This window comes from Peromyscus leucopus, chromosome 4, assembly GCF_004664715.2.
Source record: "Peromyscus leucopus breed LL Stock chromosome 4, UCI_PerLeu_2.1, whole genome shotgun sequence".
Classification (NCBI taxonomy): Eukaryota; Metazoa; Chordata; class Mammalia; order Rodentia; family Cricetidae; genus Peromyscus; species Peromyscus leucopus.
The window spans coordinates 122,178,262-122,202,034 of NC_051066.1; the positions used below are offsets into that span (position 1 = coordinate 122,178,262).

The 23,773-nt window shown below is 43.8% G+C and overlaps 1 protein-coding gene across 1 annotated transcript in view; it reads left to right on the plus strand.

The window, feature by feature from the left end:
- The first annotated feature begins 21 nt into the window (after positions 1 to 21).
- Cfap61 (cilia and flagella associated protein 61) overlaps positions 22 to 23,773 on the plus strand; it is a 297,138-nt gene continuing 273,386 nt past the window's right edge. The window contains 6 exon segments of the mRNA XM_028881858.2: positions 22 to 116; positions 3,688 to 3,838; positions 13,899 to 14,049; positions 16,983 to 17,059; positions 17,827 to 17,894; positions 18,122 to 18,248. Coding sequence (XP_028737691.1) covers positions 3,696 to 3,838; positions 13,899 to 14,049; positions 16,983 to 17,059; positions 17,827 to 17,894; positions 18,122 to 18,248 — 566 coding nt within the window. The 5' untranslated portion in view covers positions 22 to 116; positions 3,688 to 3,695.

A 23,773-nucleotide genomic window follows, 5' to 3' on the forward strand; every position in this document is an offset into this window, starting at 1 on the left:
GGAACTCTCCAGGGCGACCTTTGACCGCCGCACGAATGAGGCGAAACGTCACGTCGTTTCCGTTAGCAACCGTTTGCGCGTCCTCTGTGTAGCGGGGCTGCGTGCTGGAGCTGCAGGTGAGGTGGGTATGGCGGGCGGCGCCGTTGGGACGCAGGACCCGGGAGGCGAGGGCGCAGTCAGGTGTGTCTTTGGGATGCGTGCAGCTGTGAGCAGTGGCACCTGCGAGGGACGTAGGAGCTCCTCTCGGATATGGAAACTCGGTGGAGGAGGAAAGAGCGGCGAAAGAAACCACAACCCAGCTCGCAGCTGCTGACGCAGCGGTGCATGCTGGGCTTTATAGTCCCCGAGTTCACGCCCCCTCGTCTTGGGCTTCTCTCTGATTGGGCCAAGATAATAATCTCTGGAACGCGGACTTTTAAATAAACAGAGGTACTTTTGAAACAAGATGTTAAGGAAAGCTGGAAATAAGTCAGTAACAAAACACCTAACCCTATGGTCAGAAACTGATGTGTAAATTTGTAGTCTGTGAATTTGTTTTCATTATTTCAATTCTGTTATCTTTAATGCCCTTGACTATAAAAAGACAGAAATAACTATTAGTCCTTAAGATTGAAAAGTATAAGTAAAGTGCTCACGCCGGGCGGTGGTGGCACACACCTTTAATCCCAGCACTCCCGGAAGCAGAGCCAGGCGGATCTCTGTGAGTTCAAGGCCAGCCTGGCCTACAGAGTGAGTTCCAGGAAAGGCACAAAGCTACACAGAGAAACTCTGTCTCGAAAAACCAAAAAAAAAAAACGAAAAAACAAAACAAAACAAAAAACCCCAAAATAACAACAAAAACCAAACAACAACAACAAAGAACCCACAAAAATAAAGTGCATGTTGGTAAGTATAATATCTGACGTTACTTCAAAACAGAGTGAGCATATAATTAAGAGATTTTTTTTAATTAAAAAATTAAAATTTTAAGAGAAGTTTGGTGTTGACAGTAAAATTTAGGGGAGGGTGAGTTTTCCCTACACCGTGCTTCCCCACCTCCAAAGGCCTCTCCACTATCCATTCCCCACCAAGGTGGTTCATTGTCAGCATTGGTATTGACGAATTATCAGTTAAAGGTGACTGTTTATGTAACATACAATTCACCCCTGTACAGTCTGCTGTTTAGGACAAAGGCAAAGCTGTCTGTATCTGCTGTTTCAATAATCTACCGAGTTCCAAGCCTCCAAAATCCACTAGGTACCACCTTTTTATCCTTCTCTCTTAAGCATCTGTCAGTACTCATCTTTGTTTGTTTGTTTGTTTTCTGAAAGACAGAGTTCCTCTGTGTAACAACTGTGTAGAACTTACTCTGTAGAACAAGCTGGCCTTGAAATCACAGAGATTTTCTGCCTCCCAGTGCTGGGATTAAAGATATGTACCACCACCATCTGTGGTTAATCTAATCACATTTTTTTAACCGCTTTTTTATTACTCCTTTGAGAGTTTTGTACAATGTGTTTTTTGTTTGTTTGTTTGGGTTTTTGGTTTTGTTTTGTTTTGTTTTGTTTTTTCTCAAGACAGGATTTCTCTGTGTAGCTTTGCACCTTTCCTGGAACTCGCTCTGTAGACCAGGCTGGCCTTGAACTCACAGAATTCTTCCTGGCTCTGCCTCCCGAGTACTGGGATTAAAGGCGTGCGCCACCACCTGGCAATGTGTTTTAGCTATATTCACTCCGCCAACTTTTCCACCTCACTTCCCAATCCACCCAACTTTGTATCTATTTTTTTTTTTTTTTAATCTTTTAGGACCTATTTGCGTTGCCCAAATATTCTTGGCTGTGTGGTCTTCCACTAGAGTATGGTCAGCTTACCAGGGGCTACACTCTTAGAGAAAACTAATCCTTTCCAGCAGCTAATTGCTAATTTCTCCACTGTCAGGTATGGGGTTGTATGCCTCACTCTCCATTCGGGGATTTGTTCTGGCTTGAGTTTGCACAGGTTTTGTGCATGCTGTCCCAAGTGTTTATATGTGCAGCTGCCCTGCTGTGTTCAGATGTTTTCTGTAGTCACCCACTGCCTCTGGCTCTTACACTCTTTCTGTCTTCTCTTCAGTGATGATCCCTGAGCATTGGGGGTAGGGAGTTGAGGCTAAGGCACTGGTATTTAAGCAGGTAGCAGGTATGGGTGCAATACTCATTTTTTAAAATATCTCTGTAGCTTTACTCTATGGTGATATTTTATTTGTGCTGAAATGTGATTTTATTTGTATGTTAATAAAGTTGCCTGGAGATCAGAAGTCACAGCGAGCCATAAGTGGGAGTCTGGCAGTGGTAGCACACGCCCTTAATCTGATCACATGGCAGGCAGAGTCTCTGTGGTCAAGGATACATCCAAAGCAAGGTGACCTGAACTTTTAATCCCAGTATCAACCATAGAGACCTGGAGGTCTGTATAGACAGGCAGCGATGAGGAAGTCATGTGGTTGGGTTTACAGCCAATGAGAAGGCAGAATGGAAAGGCAATAAAAAGACAGGACACAGGAAGAAGATCTCTCTTTAAGAGGAAGGATGGAGCCAGGCGGTGGTGGCGCACACCTTTAATCCCAGCACACCTTTAATCCCAGCACACCTTTAATCCCAGCACTCGGGAGGCAGAGGCAGGCGGATCTCTGTGAGTTCGAGGTCAGCCTGGTCTCTAAAGTGAGTTCCAGGAAAGGCACAAAGCTACAGAGAAACCCTGTCTCGAAAAACCAAAAAAAAAAAAAAAAAAAAGGAAGGATGGCGGTGAGTGGTAAGATAAGGTGTTCTTAGCTCTTGGCTACTGCTCTGATCTCTGGGCTTTTAACTCTTTATTTGGCTCTGTGTTTCTTCTTTAATAAGACAGGTTTCATCTACATTACTCTTTGTAGATGATTGGAGTCATGTCTTTTCAGATTGGCACCTTTCATTTAGTAACATGAGTTTAAGTTTCTGTTTCATAAAACATTTCAAGATGTCTTCCAGGGTTTCAGGTTCCATATAGGTAAGCTCTTATTTGGAATGTAGCCACAGCTGTAGCTGACACAGAGACTTATTATTAATTATGAAAGTTTAGCCTTAGCTTAGGCTTTTCCTCCAACTAACTCTTAAAACTCAAATTAACCTGTCTCTGTTAGTCTACATTCTGCCCCGTGGCTCGGTTACCTCTCCTCTGTACAGTATGTCCAACTTGTCCCACATCTCACTAGCATCTCTCTGCACCTAGATTCCTTCTCCTCTTCCTTTCTCTTCCTGGAAATCCCGCCTGTCCTCTCCTGCCCAGCTATTGGCCGTTCAGCTTTTTCTTACACCAAACACAGCAACATATCTTCACACAGTGAAATAGTCCAAATATTCCACAACACACAGCTGTTGATATTTTCTTTATATTATGACTGTATGCCACCATTGTGGGTTGGGTCAGTCAATGAGCCCTTTCAATATCTAAAGCAGTTTTCAAATAGTTATGGAAAGTTCTAGACAGGCCAGTTCTCAGTTCATTTTCTAGGAGAAAGGTATCTTAGCAGGTTTGAAGTGACAATTGTTGAAGCCAACCACCTGGGAATACGTGTCCCCTGAGTCCCCTAGATGTGTTTACTCTGACCATAAGACATTAACTGCCCAGTGTTGTGTGTAATTGAACCCATCATCTCAGATTTATAATGGACTTTTCTCTCTCTCTTGGGGACAGGAGAAAAAATGTCTGTCCTCACTTCTCCCAGAGGGAAGGCTGAAGTGGTTCATTGCCGAAGAACAGAATCCCAGGATATCTTTTGTATCAAAAGCCTCATTAGAAAATTTACTCAGAAGCTGTTTGGGAGGCTCAATATCATCTATCTTCTGTAAGTACACAGCTGAGTGAGTTCGGCTTGGTTGGGCTGGAGAGATGCCTCAGCAGTAAGGGTCCCGAGTTCAATTCCTAGCAATTCCATGATGGTTCACAATCATCTGTGATGAGATCTGGTCCCCTCTTCTGGTGTGCAGGCATATATGCAGGCAGAATACTGTATACATAATAAATAAACCTTAAAAAAAAAAGGAGTTCCATTGAAAAAAATAAATAATGCTTGGTAGTTTTACTACAGGGCTGGGGAATGGAGCTTAGAGACGGAGCTTTTGCCTAGCTTGCATAAGGCCCTGGGCCCAGCAAGAAAACAACCACCACCACCACCATTTTAAAACTTTATCAAAAAGGGTGCATTCCTCTCATGGGACTTAGAGTGGGCAGTTCAGTGCACAGTTGAGAAATGTGGAGCAGGAAATCTAGGGGACAACCAACCTCTGTGTCCTCTAACAGTGTGTAAATTGAAGACTTCTCATGGGCTTTAGAGTCAAGCAAACTTGAATTGGAACCTCAGGTGTCCCACTCACTAGTACAACCTACTGGGGCACAATATTAACATGACCACATTTTGAGAACTTACTGCATATCGGGCACTATGCCTCCTATCAGCATTGTGTTACTGAATCACTCCCCTACTTCTGTGAGGTTCCTGCTGTTGTTCCCATTTTATGGATGAGAGTGGGAAGCCTGACCTTTGCCTGCTGAAGGTCAGGCTTATGTAAGTGGCCCAGCCCAGGTTTGCTTTAACCACCACTGCTAAGATGTTCTTCTAATCTTGAAAATGTGAGCAAATGTGTTTCTTTAAAGATCTTGTTCTGCTATTCTCTGTCTCTCTCTCTCTCTCTCTCTCTCTCTCTCTCTCTCTCTTCTTTCTCTCTCTCTCTCTCTCTCTCTCTCTCTCTCTCTCACACACACACACACACACACACACACACTATCTTAGGAATAAAATCAATCAGTTTCTTATTTTTATTGAAAAATCACATAGCCTGTTGCTTTATATATCCTAAGGCTGTACCACCCCCTGTGATATCATCCTGCTGTTAATGTTCTCGTGTTGTCTCTTTTCACATGGAGTCAGGGACGGTTTGTGTGAGTCATAGAAAGCAGCTGAAGTGATGCTTTGTGACTTCAAGTCTATGGCGCACAGAGGCTTGCAGCTTTTCCCAGGCTTCTTGATTGCTCCCTCTCAGAACTCAGCTGCCATGCCGATCAAAGTTTGCATCCCTTAGCTACAGGCCAGTGTTCAAAACAGCCTCAACCGAGCTCTCGGCCCACGGCCACCATCTGCTGCCAGCCACGAGTGTCAGTCATTCCAGCCACAGAGTCTTCACAGCTTCCAGCCACAGCCACGTTTGACTCTTATCACAAAACCTATTCATCTGAACTCAGTGAACTCACAGAATCACAGGCCCATCACAAGTCTTTACCTTAAGCCAGTAAGTTCCTTGAGGTGGTTTGTTACATGTGCAGAAGGTAAATGTTTTGTTTGAAATGCATAATTCATTCCTTTGGTTAGGCTCATCATGAGAAGAATAGGCCTAGAGGTCTGTGGAGGAGAAAGTGGAATAGAATTTAAACCCCAGGTCTAAAAGAGGGCAAGTGTGGTCGTTTCTTTTCTTGTCTGTGTGACGAAATACCAGGCAGAAGAGACATAAGAGAGATTTATCTGGGCTCAGTTCTAGAGGCACGTCTACCATGGCAGGAGGGGCGTGGAGTGAGAGCTTGAAGGATGACTTGTTCACATCTCAGCAGATCAGGAAGCAGACAACTCCGGCTGGACCCAATGGCAGAGAGAACCTCCAAGGCCTATGCCCAGCAGCCTACTTCTCCTAGCTAAGCAAAATGTCTCAACGGTCCCACAGTCTCCCAGAACTGTAAACAGCAACTCCCAAGTACCCAGCAACTGCTTCCCAAATTACCACACAGAGGCTTGTATTAATTACAAATGCTTGGCCGGTAGCTCAGAATTATTAGTAACTCTTGTACTTAAATTAACCCATAATTCTTATCTGTGTTTAGCCACGTGGCTTGGTACCTTTTCTCAGTACGGCATTCTCATCTTGCTTCCTCTGCGTCTGGTTGGTGACTCTGACTCCACCCTTCCTCTTCCCAGCATTCTTAGTTTGGTCACCCCACCTGTACTTCCTGCCTGGCCACTGGCCAATCAGCATTTTATTAAACCAATTTGAGGGACAAATCTTTATAGTGTACAAGAGGGTTATTTTATAGCCCAGAACGATACTACTAGCTGGTAGCGAGTGTTCAGAACAAGAGCCCCAGGGGCTCTTATTCATTCAGACCACAACAAGAAAAGAAAAAAATAAAATGGAGGATGTATTAAAATCACATAAGATATAGCCAGGTGGCGGTAGCTGGGCGGCGGTGGCACACACCTTTAATCCCAGCACTTGGGAGGCAGATCTCTGTAAGTTCGAGGCCAGCCTGGTCTACAGAGCGAGATTCAGGACAGGCACCAAAACTACACAGAGAAACCCAGTCTCGAAAAACCAAACCAAACAAACAAACAAAAATCACATGAGAGGAAAATCTCCCCTATGTCAAAACTCAGAAGTAAATGTGGACACAACTCTTCACTACAAAAATTAAGATGTGCATGTTGGTAAAAAAAAAAAAATATGATAGCACATAAAAGATTTAAAGTAAAAATATTGGGGAAAAGAGATTTGCCATCCATAATCTCTTCCAAAACCTGTTAGAATTGTTATATTAATAGTAGACATTAATCTAGACATCACTACAAATTAAGAGCCACTGCATAGTTACAGAAGATTACATTCTTGAAGGTGCTGTGACAGCTGTAAACCTACGTGTTTCTAATGGAGTCCTTTTTTGTTGTTGTGTTTTTCTTTTTTGAGACAGCCTCTCATTATGTAGCCCTGGCCGGCGTGGAACTTACTATGTAGACCAGGCTGGCCTCGAACTCACAGATAACTACCTGCCCTTCCCTCCTGAGTGCTGTGATTTCAGGTGTACGGCACTATGCCTGGCTTTCTGTGTTTTCAGGTGCACCATCCCAAATTCTTTATAGCAAAAATCACCAGAACCAGGGGAAATCTAGTTATTCTGCTGGAATATCTTGAAGAAACTACTTAGAGAGGCCCTATCACAAGGGAGAAGGGAGGTGGATCTGGAGGAAAATTAAGGAGCTAGCCTATTGCACAGTAGTCCTCAGGTTCTAGTAGACTTGGGTGCAAATGAGCCCACTGAGGCCTAAGACAGATAAGGGCTGAACAGATGGCCCAGCAGTTGAGAGTACTTGAAACACAGGCATGAAGATTGGTGTTGGATCTCAGCACCCACATAAAACCTGGACCTGGTGTCAGAATACCTGTAACCCCAGCACTGAGAAGGTCAGACTCACGAAGGTCCATGGGGCTTGCTGAGCTCCAGCTTTATCGAGGGACACCTACCTCAAAGGAGCAAGGTGAGGAATGATAGTCACTAATGCCTTCTGGTTTCTGCATATGCACACATGCATACACCACACATACATGTTACAAACACACCCATAGTACATCATGATCAAGGTGAACCAACTCCAGAATCCACGGTTAGTTTATTATTAGAAAATGGATTAATTGGGGCTGGAGGGATGGCTGAGTGACCAAAGTGCTGCCACACAAACATGAAGTCCTGAGTTTTTCTTCTTCAAAAAGCTTCCACAAACCTATTATCTCAAATCCTGTACTAATTAAGTCACTGTGCTAATTGCCTGAAGGCGTGACATTCAGCGGCCAGTTAGTTCAGAAGGCAAGCTTGGGTCTTGGAGCAATTTTGAAGGTGATTTTTACTTCCTTAGTTGGCAGGTAGGAAAGTACAGCTATGCTATTTGGAAAAGGTAGTGAAAAGAAAATTCCGTAAGTCAGGCAAGGTGGCACAATGCCTGTTATCCCAGTGTTTGGGAGACTGAGACAAGTGTACCGTGGAGTTCAAGGCCAGAACCAACAATTGTATTAAAATGGGATCCTTATACACGGAGCCATTGTGACCAGCCTTAGAAATGAGTGTTTTTTTGTTTTTGTTTTTGTTTTTTTTCCCCGAGACAGGGTTTCTCTGTGTAGCTTTGGAGCCTGTCCTGGAACTCTCTCTGTAGCCCAGGCTGGCCTCGAACTCACAGAGATCCACCTGGCTCTGCCTCCAGAGTGCTGGGATTAAAGGCGTGTGCCACCACTGCCGGAACTCCCTTTTGTTTTCCAGGCCAACTCCTGACCCTTTGCCAGGCTGATCTAGGGCTTAATGACTGATTCTGTTTTGAAACATTCTAAAAATAGTGATTTCTTTCTTTCTTTCTTTCTTTCTTTCTTTCTTTCTTTCTTTCTTTCTTTCTTTCTTTTTTTCTCTTCACTAGATTGCTCATTCACAGAGATGCAGAAATGAGTAAAGCTGATCTCATTTAAAAACTGGTCGGTCGGGTGGTGGTGGCACACACCTTTAATCCCAGCACTCGGGAGGCAGAGCCAGGCAGATCTCTGTGAGTTCGAGGCCAGCCTGATCTACAAAGCGAGTTCCAGGAAGGGCGCAAAGCTACACAGAGAAACCCTGTCTTGGAAAACAAAAACAAAAACAACTGGTCAGGATAAAAATGAGCAAACCAGGCAAGATAAATAAGGGCAGAACTGAAGCGCCCATGCTGAGAGCAGGCGCCACATAGTAGCCAGGATGGACAGAGCCCTGCCCTGACTTTCCATCTGTGTGTGGTGAATTCAAGAGAACACTGAGGCCTCTCCAGCACTCATTTAAACAAAGCAGAAAGGATGCTGCCTCACCAAGATTCCCACCAAGTACATTTGAAAAGATGTTTTGCCTGCATTTGGAAAGTTCCTTAAACCAGTGGAACAAATGAGACATTTGTTACTCCAAAGAAAGGAGTTCTGGTTTCCATTGCTGGGCAAATATCTTTGAGCTTTAATGTAATTTGTGTGAAGTACATACAGTATTTGCATCTATCACGTATACACACAGACATGCTACATACATGTATCTAAGGGCCCTACAGCTTGCGTTTGAATTTTTACAAAGAACAGCTTAAAATCTACCTTTTAAAAGCATGCCTTCTTCTACCTTTTTCCTCCCGACTCCGCCTTCCCAGAATGGGTTTTATCTGCCCTCCTTACCCCCCGCCTTCCCAGAATGGTTTTTATCTGCCCCTAGAAGGGCACAATGACTAAGGGGCAATAACAAATGGAAATTATGTACACAAAAGGATAATGCTGCAGAAGTCACTTTTTATTATAGCAGCTTTTGGGAAATTGTAGCACATTTTCCCCATTGAAACAAAGTTGTTCCTGGCTGGCTTCCCAGGCCAACCCATAAAAGCTTATTTAATCCATAATGTCTGTGCAGTATGGTACTGTGTTAATTGTGCCATAGAGCCCAGCCGCCACCCTAAGGTTCCCATGGATAAATGCATTTCAAGTTAAAATTGAGATTCCAGGAACACATTGTCCCTTGGTTCCCTGGGGCGATGGCAGCTCTCTGTCCCCAGTTCTTGCCCACCTCTTCCTTCCCACTCCTACTGTGATCCTCATAGCTGATGTGTGCGGGGGTCTTGTGTGGTGGCTCTTTTCTCATGTATACTAGAGGGATGGTTCTCAGTCATAGGTTATGGCCTAGGGCAGAAAAGTCCAGAAGACCAGGAGAGAGGGAGACAGAGACAGACAGACAGACACAGACATACACACACACACACACACACACACACACACACACACACACACACAGACACAGAGACAGAGGTAGAGACAGAGAGACAGAGGCACAAAATCTTTGCTGAATTGAGAAGCTGTGGTCCTTCATTTCCTAATCAGTGGATCCTTTGTGTGGATACTATGTCCTAGAAGTCTACAGGGCCTTTCTTTCATTAGACTTGGCTTGGGTAGAGCTTTTGGACCATGTGTGTCCTGGTTCATTTCCCAATGGCTTAGGGGAAGATCTGTGTTACTATCTGTAACTTCCCATGAGGAGGGACAGAAACTGTGGATGCCAAGATCAATATCCCAAGGACCATGTTTCCTAAAGATTTCCATGTACATAGTAGAATCCAAAGAGATTTTACCTGGTACACACTTAGGTAATTTTAGTTTGAAATGTCTTGTCTTTGTTTTTATAGTTACTCCTACTGATAACAGAGGAAACTGGTTTCTCATTTGTGATGTAAATTTCCTGCTAAAATATTCAAGTCCAATGTGAATTGATTTAGAGAAAGTTATGAAGCGAAAGTACAGTGTGTGTGTGTGTGTGTGTGTGTGTGTGTGTGTGTGTGTAAAAGACTGCTGTTTGATGAACTGTTTCAGTCAAATGATTGGAGATCAAGTGGAAAAAGTAGGGCTACACTCCGAACATCCATTTCTTTTTCTTTTCTTTTTTTAAATTTATTTACTTTGTGTGTGTGAGTGTTTTTCCTACATGTATGTATGTGCACCACATGCATGCCTGTTCCCCTTAGATGTCAGAAGAGGCATTGGATCATCTGGTGCTGGAGTGAGGGTTGGTTGTAAACTACCATGGGGGTTGAAAACTGATCCTGGGTCCTCTACAAGAGCAAAAGTGTTCTTAACTGCTGAGCATCTCTCCAGCCCCTGCATTTACATTTTAAAAACACACAAAGTACGCATTCCAGTGTAAAATTACCCTCAACACAGAGAAGTCTGCCAGGGGTACTGAGGCACACTTGTTATCCCAGCACTGAGAAGCTAAGGCAAGAGGATGGTGAGCTTGAGGTCAACCTGGGCCAAATATGAGCATTTATCAGAGAAAGGGAGTACAAGGTTGGGAAGGGAAATGTTGACAATTATCACTTCTCTGTGGGATGCAGTAACTCCTGACATCTGATTTTTAAAGTGTCTTTAAGATAATACTTAATTCTATTCAGCTAAGCAAGTGAAAATTGCCTTTCGATTTATATGCAAATGTTCTTCATGTGATTAATTGTATACTGGTTCTGAGTCATATCTTTTGTTGTCTCGGGTGTTCCACAAGGTAGGCTGGCAGGGAGGTAGAATCGTTGAGATAGTCCCTTGGGGACAACCAACCACAGGAAGAGCTGGAAGACTGCTGCTTCTCATCCTGTGGTTGATGAACGTGCCAGGAAACTTTAGCTTCCACAAGACCCCTCTGGGTATCTGTAGCTGGAAGTTTTCCTGGGTCCTGGCTGACTGGCGGTCAGGACAAATCTCTCTACTCATGTCCCCCAAGTAAACACACAGAAGCGTATATTATTTTTAACTGTTTGGCCATTAGCTCAGGCTTATTACTGACTAGCTCTTACACGTAAATTAACCCATAATTCTTATCTATACTTAGCCACATGGCTTGGTACCTTTTCTCAGTTCTGCCTTGTCATCTTGCTTCCCCTGTATTTGGCTGGCAACTCCTGACTCTGTCCTTCCTCTTCCCAGCATTCTCCTCCTCTGCTTGCCTGCTTATACTTCCTGCCTGGCTACTGGCCTATCGGCATTTTATTTATCATCTAATCAGAGCAACACATATTCATAGCATACAGAACGACATCTCACAGCACTTCCCCTTTCCTGTCTAATCAAAAAGGAAGGTTTTAACTTTAACATAGTAAATAACATAGTAATAGAACAGCTATCAAGCAAGAATTACAGTTACAATATCTAGTCTATTTGTATTTGGTAAAATTAAAAAAATATTCTCAACATACTATCTATCCTATATTTGTGAGTCTAAAGTTTCATATCTAATTTATCTTTTATCATAACCAAGGAAAATTATAACTATCTAGTCTTCAACTACATCAAAGACCCCAGAAGGATATAATAATACTTAAGGAAACAGGAAGTGCATTGTAAAAACTTCCAAAAGTCTACCTAGACAGTTATCTAAAGTTCCTCTGTAATGTTGGGGTATCCTTCTTTGGCCTATAGGCCTAGAGTCTCTCAGTCACTTCTCTGTGTCCTGTAGAATGTCTGGCAGTTTCTTCTGCAAAGCAGGAACCTGAAGGACCATCTCAGCTTGTAAAGTTCAGTGGTCGCCTTTCTATGGGTTCTGCATGTACAGTTTATATAACATCCTGTCAAGCCATCCAGGCAAGAGCAGTTTCTTGCCCAAATGGTAATTTTGTGCCAAGAAGATGATAAACTCCATATATTGTATATAGTTATTGTACTTATTGTATATAGTTTTTCTTATATTGGTTATAACTTTTTGAAAATTTGTATTAGAACCAAAAAAAGGGGAAATGTGGTGATATTTTGTGTGCTAATAAATAAAGCTTGCCTGGAGATCAGAGGAAAAACCCAGCCATTAGAAGTAAACACAAAAGTCATGCAATGTTAGCACACACCTTTAATCCTATCACTTGGGAGGCAGGGATCTGTCTGGATCTATGTGAGTTCAAGGCTACACTGGGAACAGAGCCAGGCATGGTGGCACACGCCTTAAATTCCAACACTAGTTAACCATGGGTCTGGAGGTTTGTACAGACAAACAGGAAGTAACAGAGCTGGGCAGGAAGAGGAAGTGGTGTAGCTGTACAGAGAGAGCAAATCAGATGGCAGAACAGCAAGGCATACAAGCGTGGGTAGGCAGGAAGTATCTCACTTTTGGAAGCTGCGGAGTTGGTGAGTGAGTTAGCAAGTGGCTGTTCCCATTCCTCTGATCTCTCTCAGGTTTTCACCCCTATATCTGGCTCCGTGTTTTCTATTGATAAGACCGTTTAGAAATTCATCTCCGGGTCTCTATGTCTGCAGCTATTTCAGGTGATGCTGCATGTGATGGCTGATCTTTGTTGTCAAGTTGACGCATCTGGAAGTTGAGGGACTGCCTCCCTCCAGCACCTTGGCCTGGGGGCATGTCTGTGGGCATTTTCTTGATTCCTAATTGATAGAGAAGAGTACACAACACTGAGTGGTGCCATTCATCCACAGGCGGGGCCCAGAATGAGAACGGTAGTATGGGGCTGGAGAGATAGTTCATCAGTTAAGAGCACTTGTTGCTCTTCCAGAGACCCAGTTAAGTTCCTAGCACCTATATGAGGTGGTCCACAGCCATCTCTAACTCCGTTTTCTGGGAATCCAATACTTCTGGTTTCCACATGCACACACATTATTCAAAACAAAACAATAAAAATAAACTTTAAACCAAAGGAAGGTAGCCGAGGGGGCTAGAGATATAGCTTGGTGATACAGTACTTGCCTACATTGCTGAGGCTCCAGAGTCAAAAGCTCCATCCCTAGCAAGAGAAAGGGGGTAGGGGAGAGGGGGGCTGAGAGAAGAGAGGAGAGAAAACTCAGGGTGCACCTGAGTTTAGGTGTGTACTGGACGTGAGCCGGCAGCATGCTAGTAAGTACCATTCCTCTGTGATTTCTCCTCTGAGTTCCTGCTAGGACGTCCCTTAGTGACGGTCTCTGACCTGGAAGTGTAAGATGAAATAAACCCTTCCGTCCCCAGGTTGCTTTTGGTCGTGGTGTTTATCACAGCCATAGAAAGCCAACTGGTGTCTCCAGGTGCTCAGACTCCATGTGACTCAGCATTGGGACCCGGGCTCAGGGTTTGGAAAGACTGCCTCAGAATGCCAGTAAGGCTGGAACTAAATGCAGCTTTGCCGCTGTGCACAGGAGACCAGCCCATCCAGTTTGCCCAGGATCTTGCTGGCTTTTAGCATGAAGTCTCAAGTCCTGAGTATCACCTCGGTCTCAAGCAAAGGACGGTTGGGCACTGTAACTGCGTGGGTGTAGATGTAACACGGTGGTATTGCTACCTTGGAGAAGGTGGAGGGAGTGTGCAGTAGGATGGTATTCTGCCCGGTGTGCAGAGGAAGGCTATACAGATATTTACAAACCTAACACTTGTAGTGGAAACATATTTTAAATAACAGCTTGGTTGATGACTTCATATACCCTGAGCCAACACACCTAAACTTTGAGCGCCATCATTCTCATGACTCCAGGTGTCATCAGAGCTCAAGCAGCAGCTCCAGAGCTCCAGTAGCCCCAGGAATAAGAGGATGGCCTGCCGTCACCTCGCTTTGCTTGTCTCTACTCATGTGCGTATTTTCGTCATTTTCACAGAGAAAAGGCAAACCTTGCTGTTACCCTCTGCAATGACAAGGAGGAGATCATGGCCCATGCCATCTTCTTGGACTATCCCAACTGGAATGTTGCCAAGCAGGACGACTGGGTGTCATTGTTCCAGGAACTTGACAATGAAATCCCGTGCACAGTAAGAGAAGCACACGTCCTGTTTATTAGAACAACCCAACTGTGGAAGGGAGGGCCTGGCGTCAGACCGGTGTCATCTGAGTTTCTGAGAAACCCAACACTCATACACAAAGCATCATAACAGTTAAAAGCAAAGTGATAGGATGCTGGAGGCAAGGGGGCCAGAGTATATAGGATGGGTACATGGTGGCCTCATCAGTCAGCTGCCCCCAAGGCCCACCTTGTGTTTATAAATTAACAAGAGCTGCAAGCAAAGAATTGGTGTGTCAGATATGTATATCTAGATATCCCCAGGATGTCTGTGTGTCCTTGAGTGAGGTCTGTGATAGCCTCAGAAGGCCTCTGTCACCTAGCAGTTGCCCTAGGAATGACAACAGAGCCTCAGACTTAGTCATGTTTTACAATGTTTAAAGTGCCCTCGTGGAGTGTGGCGCCTTTGATATCAGGTAGCTATTATGGATTTGACGTTAGCTAGTCCAAATTGGGATGTGCTGTAAATAAAAAACATACACTAGATTTGAAGTACTTAGTAGGAAAAACTGTGTGAAGTATGCCATTAGTGATTTTTTTTTAATATTAATAATCCAGGTAATAGTTGAAAGGCTGAAGCGGTAGGATTGCTGTGAGTTCAAATTAGTCAGTGTTATGTAGTGAGTAACTGGCCAGCCAGGTCACTGTTACAAGACTTTGTTTCAAAGTAAATAAATAATCAAGTACAACAGTTTTCATATGTTAATCATATAATGAACATATTAGGTTAAATAAAACATTTAAAATTAATATACTCATCCTTATTTTGTGTGTATGTATGCTTATGGCTTTGCTGTAGATGTGGATGCTCATTCATATGTGTGAATGTGGGTGCATACATGCCGTAGCATGTCTGTGGAGGCCAGGCCATCTCAGGCGTCAGTCCTTGCCTCCCACCTAGTTTGTGCCAGGGTCTTATTTTGTTATTTTTCTGCTGCATATGCCAAGCCAGCTGGGCCTCAAGCTCCAGGAATTTGTCTTTCTCTACCTCTCATGCTCCTATAGGAATGCCAGGATTATAGACAGCTGTGCTACATGTCTGGCTTTTCTCTGTGGGCTTTGGGGATTTGAACCCATAACCTCAGACTTAACACAACAGGCACTTTTGCCCACTGAGCCGTCTCCCCAGCTCCAAGTCTATTCTTTTTAAACATAGTTGCCAGAAAGTGTAGAGTTACATTTTGGTTTGCATTTGTAAGTTACATTATTTTTCTGCTGAACCACACTGATTAATCCTTAATTAGTCCTCAGTGTCTTTTCTATCCCATTAGCATTTGGAACTGAAGTAATGGTTTTTGTCTTAAAGATGTCTAGAGAGTAAGTCCTAAATTATCTAGATAAATCAAGCAAGTAGTAATTCACATGCTCCAAGGCCAGTCCTGTTCAATACAAAGCAGTTGCTGAGCTGAGAGAGGTTATGGATTAAAGCATTCATACATAGAAAGTGCTTAGGACCCTGTAGTCTGTTGTTATCTGGAGTTTGTGCTGTACGCTTTTTGATAATTGTTTGTTTGTTTGTTTTTGTTTTTCGAGACAGGGTTTCTCTGTGTAGCTTTGGAGCCTGTCCTGGAACTTACTCTGTAGTCCAGGCTGGCCTCGAACTCAAAGAGATCCACCTGCCTCTGCCTCCGAGTGCTGGGATTAAAGGCGTGCGCCACCACCACCCGGCTAATTTTTGAGAATTTTCAAGGCCACTGGTCAAACTCATGATTCTTTTCTTGCCAGTTCCTGCTGAGTGCTTCCAAATTACAGGCTAGCCAACAGAGGTGGAGATAGCACATGGCTATGTAGTTAGTAACCCAAAGTTACCTAGAAAACTACAGTCCGCTCTCTCCATGTACAGGTTCCACACCATAAATTCAGCTGACTAACAGTGGAAAGCGTTTTTAAAAATTGTTCATGTATTGAACACATGCCGAGTTTCTCCCTGTCATTCCCAAACAGCACAGTAGAACAATCCCTCAGGTCATGCGTACACTCTCTTAAACCCGATAAGGAATGTACATGGGAGGGAGACATATGTCGGCTGTACACAGATCCTACACCATTGGATACAGGGGCCAGAGTTGAGCATTTATCAGTTTTGGTATCCGCAGAGGTCCTGGAACCAACACCCCAAACTGACACTGAGGGAGGGGCAGCTTTATTAAGAAATCAAGAAGTTCCCACTTCCCCAGTGGAAATGCATGTACTGGACTCACCACGCAGCTACGTCTTCATTATTTCTAGAATGCTCATGAATACAGGGACTGAGAGATGGCTATACGGGAGGCTGCATGGTTATTATTTAGGTCAGTTAATCTCCAAAAATCAGAGGACAAAGTCCTTTAAAAACTTGGATGCCGAAAGCCACGTGAGAATCTTGCTTCTGTGCATTTTTAACGTCCAGGTTTTCTGGATCGCAGGGGTAATAATTTGATTTGGACTCTGGGAATGTTGAATAAAAAAGCCTTTGGATCCTAATGCAGCATCTGCCTTCCATCCTTCAATTTCATAAGAGAATCTCTCCCTCGTGTCCCACAAATAGAGCAGCAGCTGCTGGCTCAGGAGCCCCAGGGAGAGGGTGATTGTTTTTCACTTGGCGTAGACACCCCCAAAGGCAAGAATGGAGTCCATAATCGATTTCACTCCCCTGTAGGCTCTTCCCTACCCACAATTCATCCATGAGGGCAGGAGCCAGGGCCGGGCACTCTAGACTCGCAATCCTCATTTCCTTAAATAATTCCAAGCCAGTGAGACAGAAGGCAGTGGATGAAGTGACAAGAGAGCTGAAGCTGCGACCTGGGTGTCTTGTCACTTTGACATGAGCTGTCACCCACAAGTGCCGGCCAGCTCTGCCCTGGGGCTGCCCTGAGCCCTGCTGTCTGGTCCGGTGTTTTACCCGTGTTCGCTTTTCTCCCACAGCCCCTGAATACACTGTTTATGCACTTCTTTGTGGCCGTGGACGAGTATTCCACCGGCTGCCTCAAAGAGATCATTCGGTGAGTAGACAGAGCCTTACAGACAGTGGTCATGAAAGATGCCTTATGGAATATTTTTCAAATGACATAAAGTTCTTTGGAGCCTTTAATTTGCTTATAGTTTATTGTAACATTAATCCTCTTTAATAGCAACAGTATTTCCGAAAGAAAATAATCTAATTCTTTAAATCCATTCTCCATTGAGCCCGTTTTTAACTATCATTTGAGGCCAACGGGTAGTGTACTAATTTAAAGAAATGGAACAGGGTGGTCAGGAAAGGGTAAAGACGCACAGACTTAAGTGTTTTCAATGTAATCTTTCCTCAGTCTTCTCTTTAGAAGTTCGTATTGACCTGACAGCCTGCAGAAGTATCCTGAATAACGGGGTGTGTGGAAGGATGATGAGCAGGGCCATTGAGTCGTGGCGATGCATCTCTGACAGCCTGTACAGACCGTGGGGTGGGGGTGGGGGGCTCAGCTTTCAAGTCACTTTGTAATGTCACACCAGACCATCCAGATGCCAGGTCAAAGGTTAATGTCGGCAGAAATCTGGTGTGCTGCTTGCACATCATGCCCTTTATTCTCTCGACTTCCACCAGACAGACAGGAGGGGAGCTCTTTAGAATCGAAGGAAAAGTAGAGAGGAAGGAAATTGCCTAGGAGATGCTCTGGCCTGACAGGCAGGGAGCAACTGAGTCCATGTGACTTTCCAGACACCTCATTTCTCAGGGGCAGGGAATGCGATTATTTTGTTATTAACACTATCCCACCCTATCTTTCCTCCCCAGGACTGTGTTCAAGGCAGTACCAGAACTGTACTTCATATTCCTTATAGTGCCAACATATGTGAGCCTAGGTAAGGTCCCCAACAGCCCAGGGTCCTCAGAAGCTGACAGGGAACTTAAGCTTAAAGGAGCACTCTTGGGAATGGGAAAGAAGATTGGTCACCAGACTTTAAGCATGTCAAGTTTGAACTTGATGACAGCCAGTAAGTCTCCAAGTGGACTGGGGACCATATTTTGTTCCTATTTTAATCCTAAGGTTATCCCTTGATTAAAGGATACCTTTCTTTCTGTGATTTAGGTTCAACTCTGATAACCGTATTTGACCAAGTGGGGAATATCCCGTGTTTAACCTATGACGAAGACTTTGCAGTGCACATATGTCACAGGCATGACCACTACCCTCAGCTGCACATTCGCAGAGCCAGGTACAGTTGGCACGGTGCCTGGGTGACGTAAACTCCACGGGATGATCTTGGTTTTTCCAGACAGGGTTTCTCTGTGTAGCCCTGGCTGTCCTGGAACTCACTCTGTAAACCAGGCTGACTTCAAACTCACAGAGATCCGCCTGCCTCTGCCTCCTGAGTGCTGGGATTAAAGGCGTGTACCACACCGCCTGGCTATAAAAGACTTTTTAAGGGATCCTCAGTGAGTTAGATTAAACTTTTATGATACTCATAATGTTCATTTGGAGATTCTGAGCATCCCCCTGGATGGCTTAATTAGCAAGAGTATCTGGTGATTCTCATTGGGTTTCGTGTGGCCGGGGAGTTGTGCATTTACTACTAGGACGTTCTAAAATAGACCTTAATTCTGCAGCGAGTAAGAAAACTTTCAAATAAAACAACTTGAAAATGAACCTGCCTATTTAGTTTTCCTTGTAAAACCCACCTGTGTTCTAACACTTACGAATAAGGATGTTGTTGACTCTAAAAGGAGTTTTCCGGTCTTTACCTTCAGTGTCCTCATGACATTCCAAGTGTAGCAGTTTAAGGGTATACCTGTGGCAAAATATGTTTTCCAAGATAGCCCTATACCACCTTTCACCATGCTTCCTCCCCTACAGTATGACGTCACCAGTCTTCTGGTTAGCTGTTGAGCTGTGTGTGTCCTCTGTGTGACTCTGGGCAGTTGTGAATGCTCTCACTGGCACAGCTTGGTGGAAGGGCACACTAAGTCTTGAAAGCTTCTCTCTGGCTCTCTTGGGATGCTTGCTCTGAAGGTAGTCAGCCGTGCGCCTGAGATGGCTGTGATGGAGAGGCCTCATGTTGGTGTGGGTGTCATCCCCGACCCAGCTCAATGTCACCGTCAGCACCACACAGCTATGTGTGTGAGCCATTGTGCACAGCCAGTGAGGGGGGCGGGGTCCCTTCAGGTGTAGGCAGGCAGGGAAATGACCGCAAAGAAGTGAAAATGAAATCATAGGGGAATCTGAGGTCAGGCAGTTTGTTGCTAGTATATTTAAACACAGCATAATTTTGGGGAATGTTTCCAGGTGTAATACAATCCTTGGTGCACAAGGAAACATAATTACATCGAAACTCAACTCAGGGTACATTCATTTCTTCCAAGAAGATGGGTTCTGGAGATAGGCTACCTGCATTAGCTTAAGAGCTGAAGAAAGGATCTGGGCTGGTCTTGGTCATACAGATAGTGTAGAGATCATTTGGGCTATTAGCCACCTCTGGTCCTGGTTGTAGGGTTTTGGAGGAGCCCCTGGTTATATAGATAATGTAAGGGTCATTTAGACTATTAGACATCTCTGGTCCTGGTTGTGGGAGCTTAATATGGCCCGACCCAACAGGAAATGTAGATCACTGGGCTATGAATCACGTCCAATTCCCCGCTTTCTGAAAAAACAGTTGATACGTCTTTCCCTTTCTGGGTTCTTAACATCCCTGGTTTCCCTGGAATCTGTGGGCACAAGGACCCTTGTGCTTCCAACAAGCCAGCCTAAGGAAGGGGACACCTTACTACAGCATCCTGAGGCCCCAAGCAAGGATACTTACCTGCCCCATTTGAGTTCTAACTTCAAAGTATGAGGACAAGATAGCCTGCTTTGAAGTAAGAGTGTGTTGAGAAGTCATTTCACACAGATGATTGCTCCTTTGTGAAGAAGAAATTGAACCCTCTTCAGCCCATTTCCATATTTGGTAAGTGTCTACTTTAGAAAAGTGTCACTTTTCGCCGTTTCTTAAAAGCAAGAGCATGTAGTATTACAACATAGTTTTTAAGAGTGTGTGCCGATGTCATTCTAGATCTAGATTCTGATCTTGGTTCTGCCACTCACCAGATGAGTTAATTTGCAAAAACGAATTGATGCTTTGGGGGCCACATGTCTCTTTTAGCAGTATAGTGTGTGGTTCATAGCACAGAACTCTTGGCAACAGTCTATTTGTAAGTCTGACACTTAGCGTACTTCTGATTGCACATAACAATCCAAGAAGTACTAAATATTCTTTATTGCAGGGGCTGGGGGCTTGCCTACCTTGTGCAATTTCCTGTGGTTAATCCCAGCACCATATGTATCACAAAGGTGCTGAGAGTTCAGTGAAGGCGTGGGTGTCTGCAATAAACTAAGGATATTAGTTTATAAGAGGGAAGGACACAGAGAAAAAAATGCAGCCTCATGGACCCTCCCCCCTTAAGAATAGCCCTCTGAGTGTTTCCTCATACACACTGTGGTACATCCATACTGTGGATGCTGTCTCATTCAAGAGAATGAGCTGCTTCTGTAACAGTCGATCTCAGAAGAGTCATGCTGAATTAAAGAAGGCAGATGGAGAAAAAAAAAAATATACGGATTACCCCAGTTTTATAATGTATACAGCAGGTAAAGCCAATCTGTAGAAATCAGGTTGGTGGTACTGTGCTAAGAGGCGGAGTGAGGCTGGGAGGGACAAGAGAGAATTCTGCAGGGCACAGGTGGCAGTGCTGAATGCATGATGGAAACGTGTTCAGTTGTCTGAGCTCATCAAACGCTAGCTGAAGATCACACACTTTCTTATATGTCAGGACACCTCCATGAAGAAATAAAAGCTTCCCAAAGTAGGTGGCCTCTTGAGTTTGGTCTTGGGGGATGAGTCATAATTCATCCAAAGAGGCAGAGTGGGCAAAGGTGCGGAGGCAGGAAGTCCCTGGAATGGCCATCACCAGGCAGACAGGCAAATGTGACTGTTCTTCCATGTGTGGAAGGGAAGGCAGCCCCCTGGGCAGGGACACCCGTAGCCGTTCAGGAAGTTACATTCTTTAAAGACATTTTTATTGACAATGTAGTTACAAGTTGGCAGTTTTGATTTTTTTTATGGGAAATTTCCATAAATGAAAATCAGGATATTTTAGGAAACCTAATAGTATACCTTTAATCTTAATTTTAAAATCTCTCAGTTTTTCCCTGCCATTTTTACTACCTATTTGAAGGATAGGTTCTCTTAGTAAATGAATCCTATTTTCAGATCAGAAAACTATTAGGAATCAAAGTTATTTATAGATAGGTACACATGCAAGTGCTGTTGACCCCCACAGAGCTGTTCTGCATCCAAGGATTCAATCAAAATACTTCCTCCACAAACAACAACAAAACACACTGACAGGCCAAATGCTTGCTTGGTGTGTGTAAGGTCCTGGGTTCAAGCCCTGGTTCTGCAAAGAACAACAACAGCACTAAAATATTTTAGGAAAAAACTATACCTCTGAGCCTGGCATGTTGCCACATGCCTGTACTCTAGGCACTTGGGAAGCAGTAACCGAAGGACCCTAAGTCACACCCATCCTGGGCTACATGGAGAGACCCAGCCTCAAAAAACAAGTATACTGGGGTTGGGATGGGGTGCGGGTGGGGGAACTGGAGACGTGCCTCAGCAGTTAAGACCACTTGCTGCTCTTGCAAAGGACCCAGGCTTAGTTCTTAGCACCTACATGACAGCTCATAACGGTATCTCCAGTTCCAGGAGATCTGATTCCTCCCTCTGGCCTCTGTGGGCACTGTATGTATGTGGGCACAGTATTGTGTTCATATGCTTTGTTAATTATGCACTTAATATAGCAGCTTGCTATCTGTATAGTAGCTGGAGGCGAGAGACTCCTGAGGCTCCACTTTCCCCAGGGATCTATAGGCAGGTAATGGTTACCGAGGAGGGAGAGACATTTTCTCCCACTAGTAGATTGCCCGTGCTCCTATGGCTGTTCTCTTCCTTGTGCTCCTGTAAACAACCCCAGTGAAAGTCACTGGGTCCTCAATTAAAAATAAAAAGGAAAAGGGTGGAGGGTGGACTTAGTGGGGAACAGGAAGACAATGAGCAGGAGGGGTAGCATGGGGACGAGAGGAGGTAATAAGAATATGGGGGACCCATGTTCATCACATACATGTTTGAAAATGTCACATCCAATCATTGTCATCTATCGCTTATGATAATAAAACCATTAAAAATGAATCTTGTTCTTTCTGATGACTGCCTCTTTCAAGATGGCCTGGCTGTTGTGTGACTATAATTCATTTAGTTGTTATTTATAGGAATATTGATGGTGGTTGGTCTTGATTCCTGCCTTGATCATGTTGATAAGTACATAGGAGACTGCATTTGTGAGCAAGTCTTCAGAGAGGAATAACTGAGGTGAAGACATCCTGAATTTGGAGAGCACCAAGCTGTAGTATGGATGCTTGATTGGAATAAAGGGAAAAGCAGGGAAAATCCAGAGAGCTCTCTCATTGTCTCTGCTTCCTGATGGGCGTGTTCCTGGTTGTCATGCTCCTGGTGGTCATGTTCCTGAAGGTCACATTCCTGATGGTCACACTCCTGATGGTCATGTGTCTGATGGGTGTGTTCCTGATGGGCATGTTCTTGGTGGTCATGCTTCTGATGGGTGTGTTCCTGGTGGGCATGTTCCGATCAGCCTATCACAGCCTCCCCACCAAGACACACTGAAGCCCTTTCACCTGTGAGCCAGAATATAATTTGCCTGTCGGAAGTTGTTTTTCTCAGGTATTTCTCACAAGGACAGAACACACTGACTAACACAGAAATTTAGTTGTTTTCAAGTTTTTCTATAAAACAAACACCTTGGGAAAATATTAATCATGGTATTTTATTTTCAATAAGATAGGTACCTAAAAAGGAATTTTTGAATAATAAATACTGACTTAAGAATAGTTATCAAATTGTTCAGCCAAAATATGTCAGTTTATATTATAACCAATAGAACTCTGTTTCCTTAGACCTAGCGATTCTGTAGATTTTTAGATAAGATCCTTTTAATTTTTTTCAGAGCTAGACGATTGATGAACTATTCCTCCAGACCCTGGATATTTTCAGTTACTAAAACGTTTTTAATCTGTTAGAGCAAAATTGTATTTTGTTGTTTTAAATTGCACTCAGTGTGAGTGCCGTTTTACAAGTTCCATTTTAAATGAGTGAACTGCTTAAACTTAAAGGCGTTTTCAGCATAGAGATTATCCTGGTGGATGATTAAATGTATGGACAGTTCTCTAGTTAGGTTGAATATGGGGGAACAAATTACCTATAAACAAAGGAGGTACATTTGCAAAAGTATTTTTTTAAAAAATGTTTTGTTATATTTATTTGTGTGTATGTATGTATGTATGCATTAGTTCACATACTACATAGCACATGTGTGGAGGTCAGAAGACAGCTTGTGGGAGTCAGTTTTCTCCTTCACCATGTGGGTCCCAGGGATTGAAACCAGGTTGTCATGTTGGCAGCAAGGACTGTTACCCACAGAGCCATCTTACTGCCCACCCCTGCAAGTTGTGTTTTTTTAAATTTTGTTTTAAATGTATAGTTAATACACCCACTTGTGTCCTATGAATGATCATTTTCTAGAGGAATAGTAAGACTTAAATGCCTTCAACACAGACATTCTGCAAGACATTGTTGTATTAGAAAAATTGCTTATAAATGCAATGCTGAACGTGACATATGCAGAAGCAGCCCAT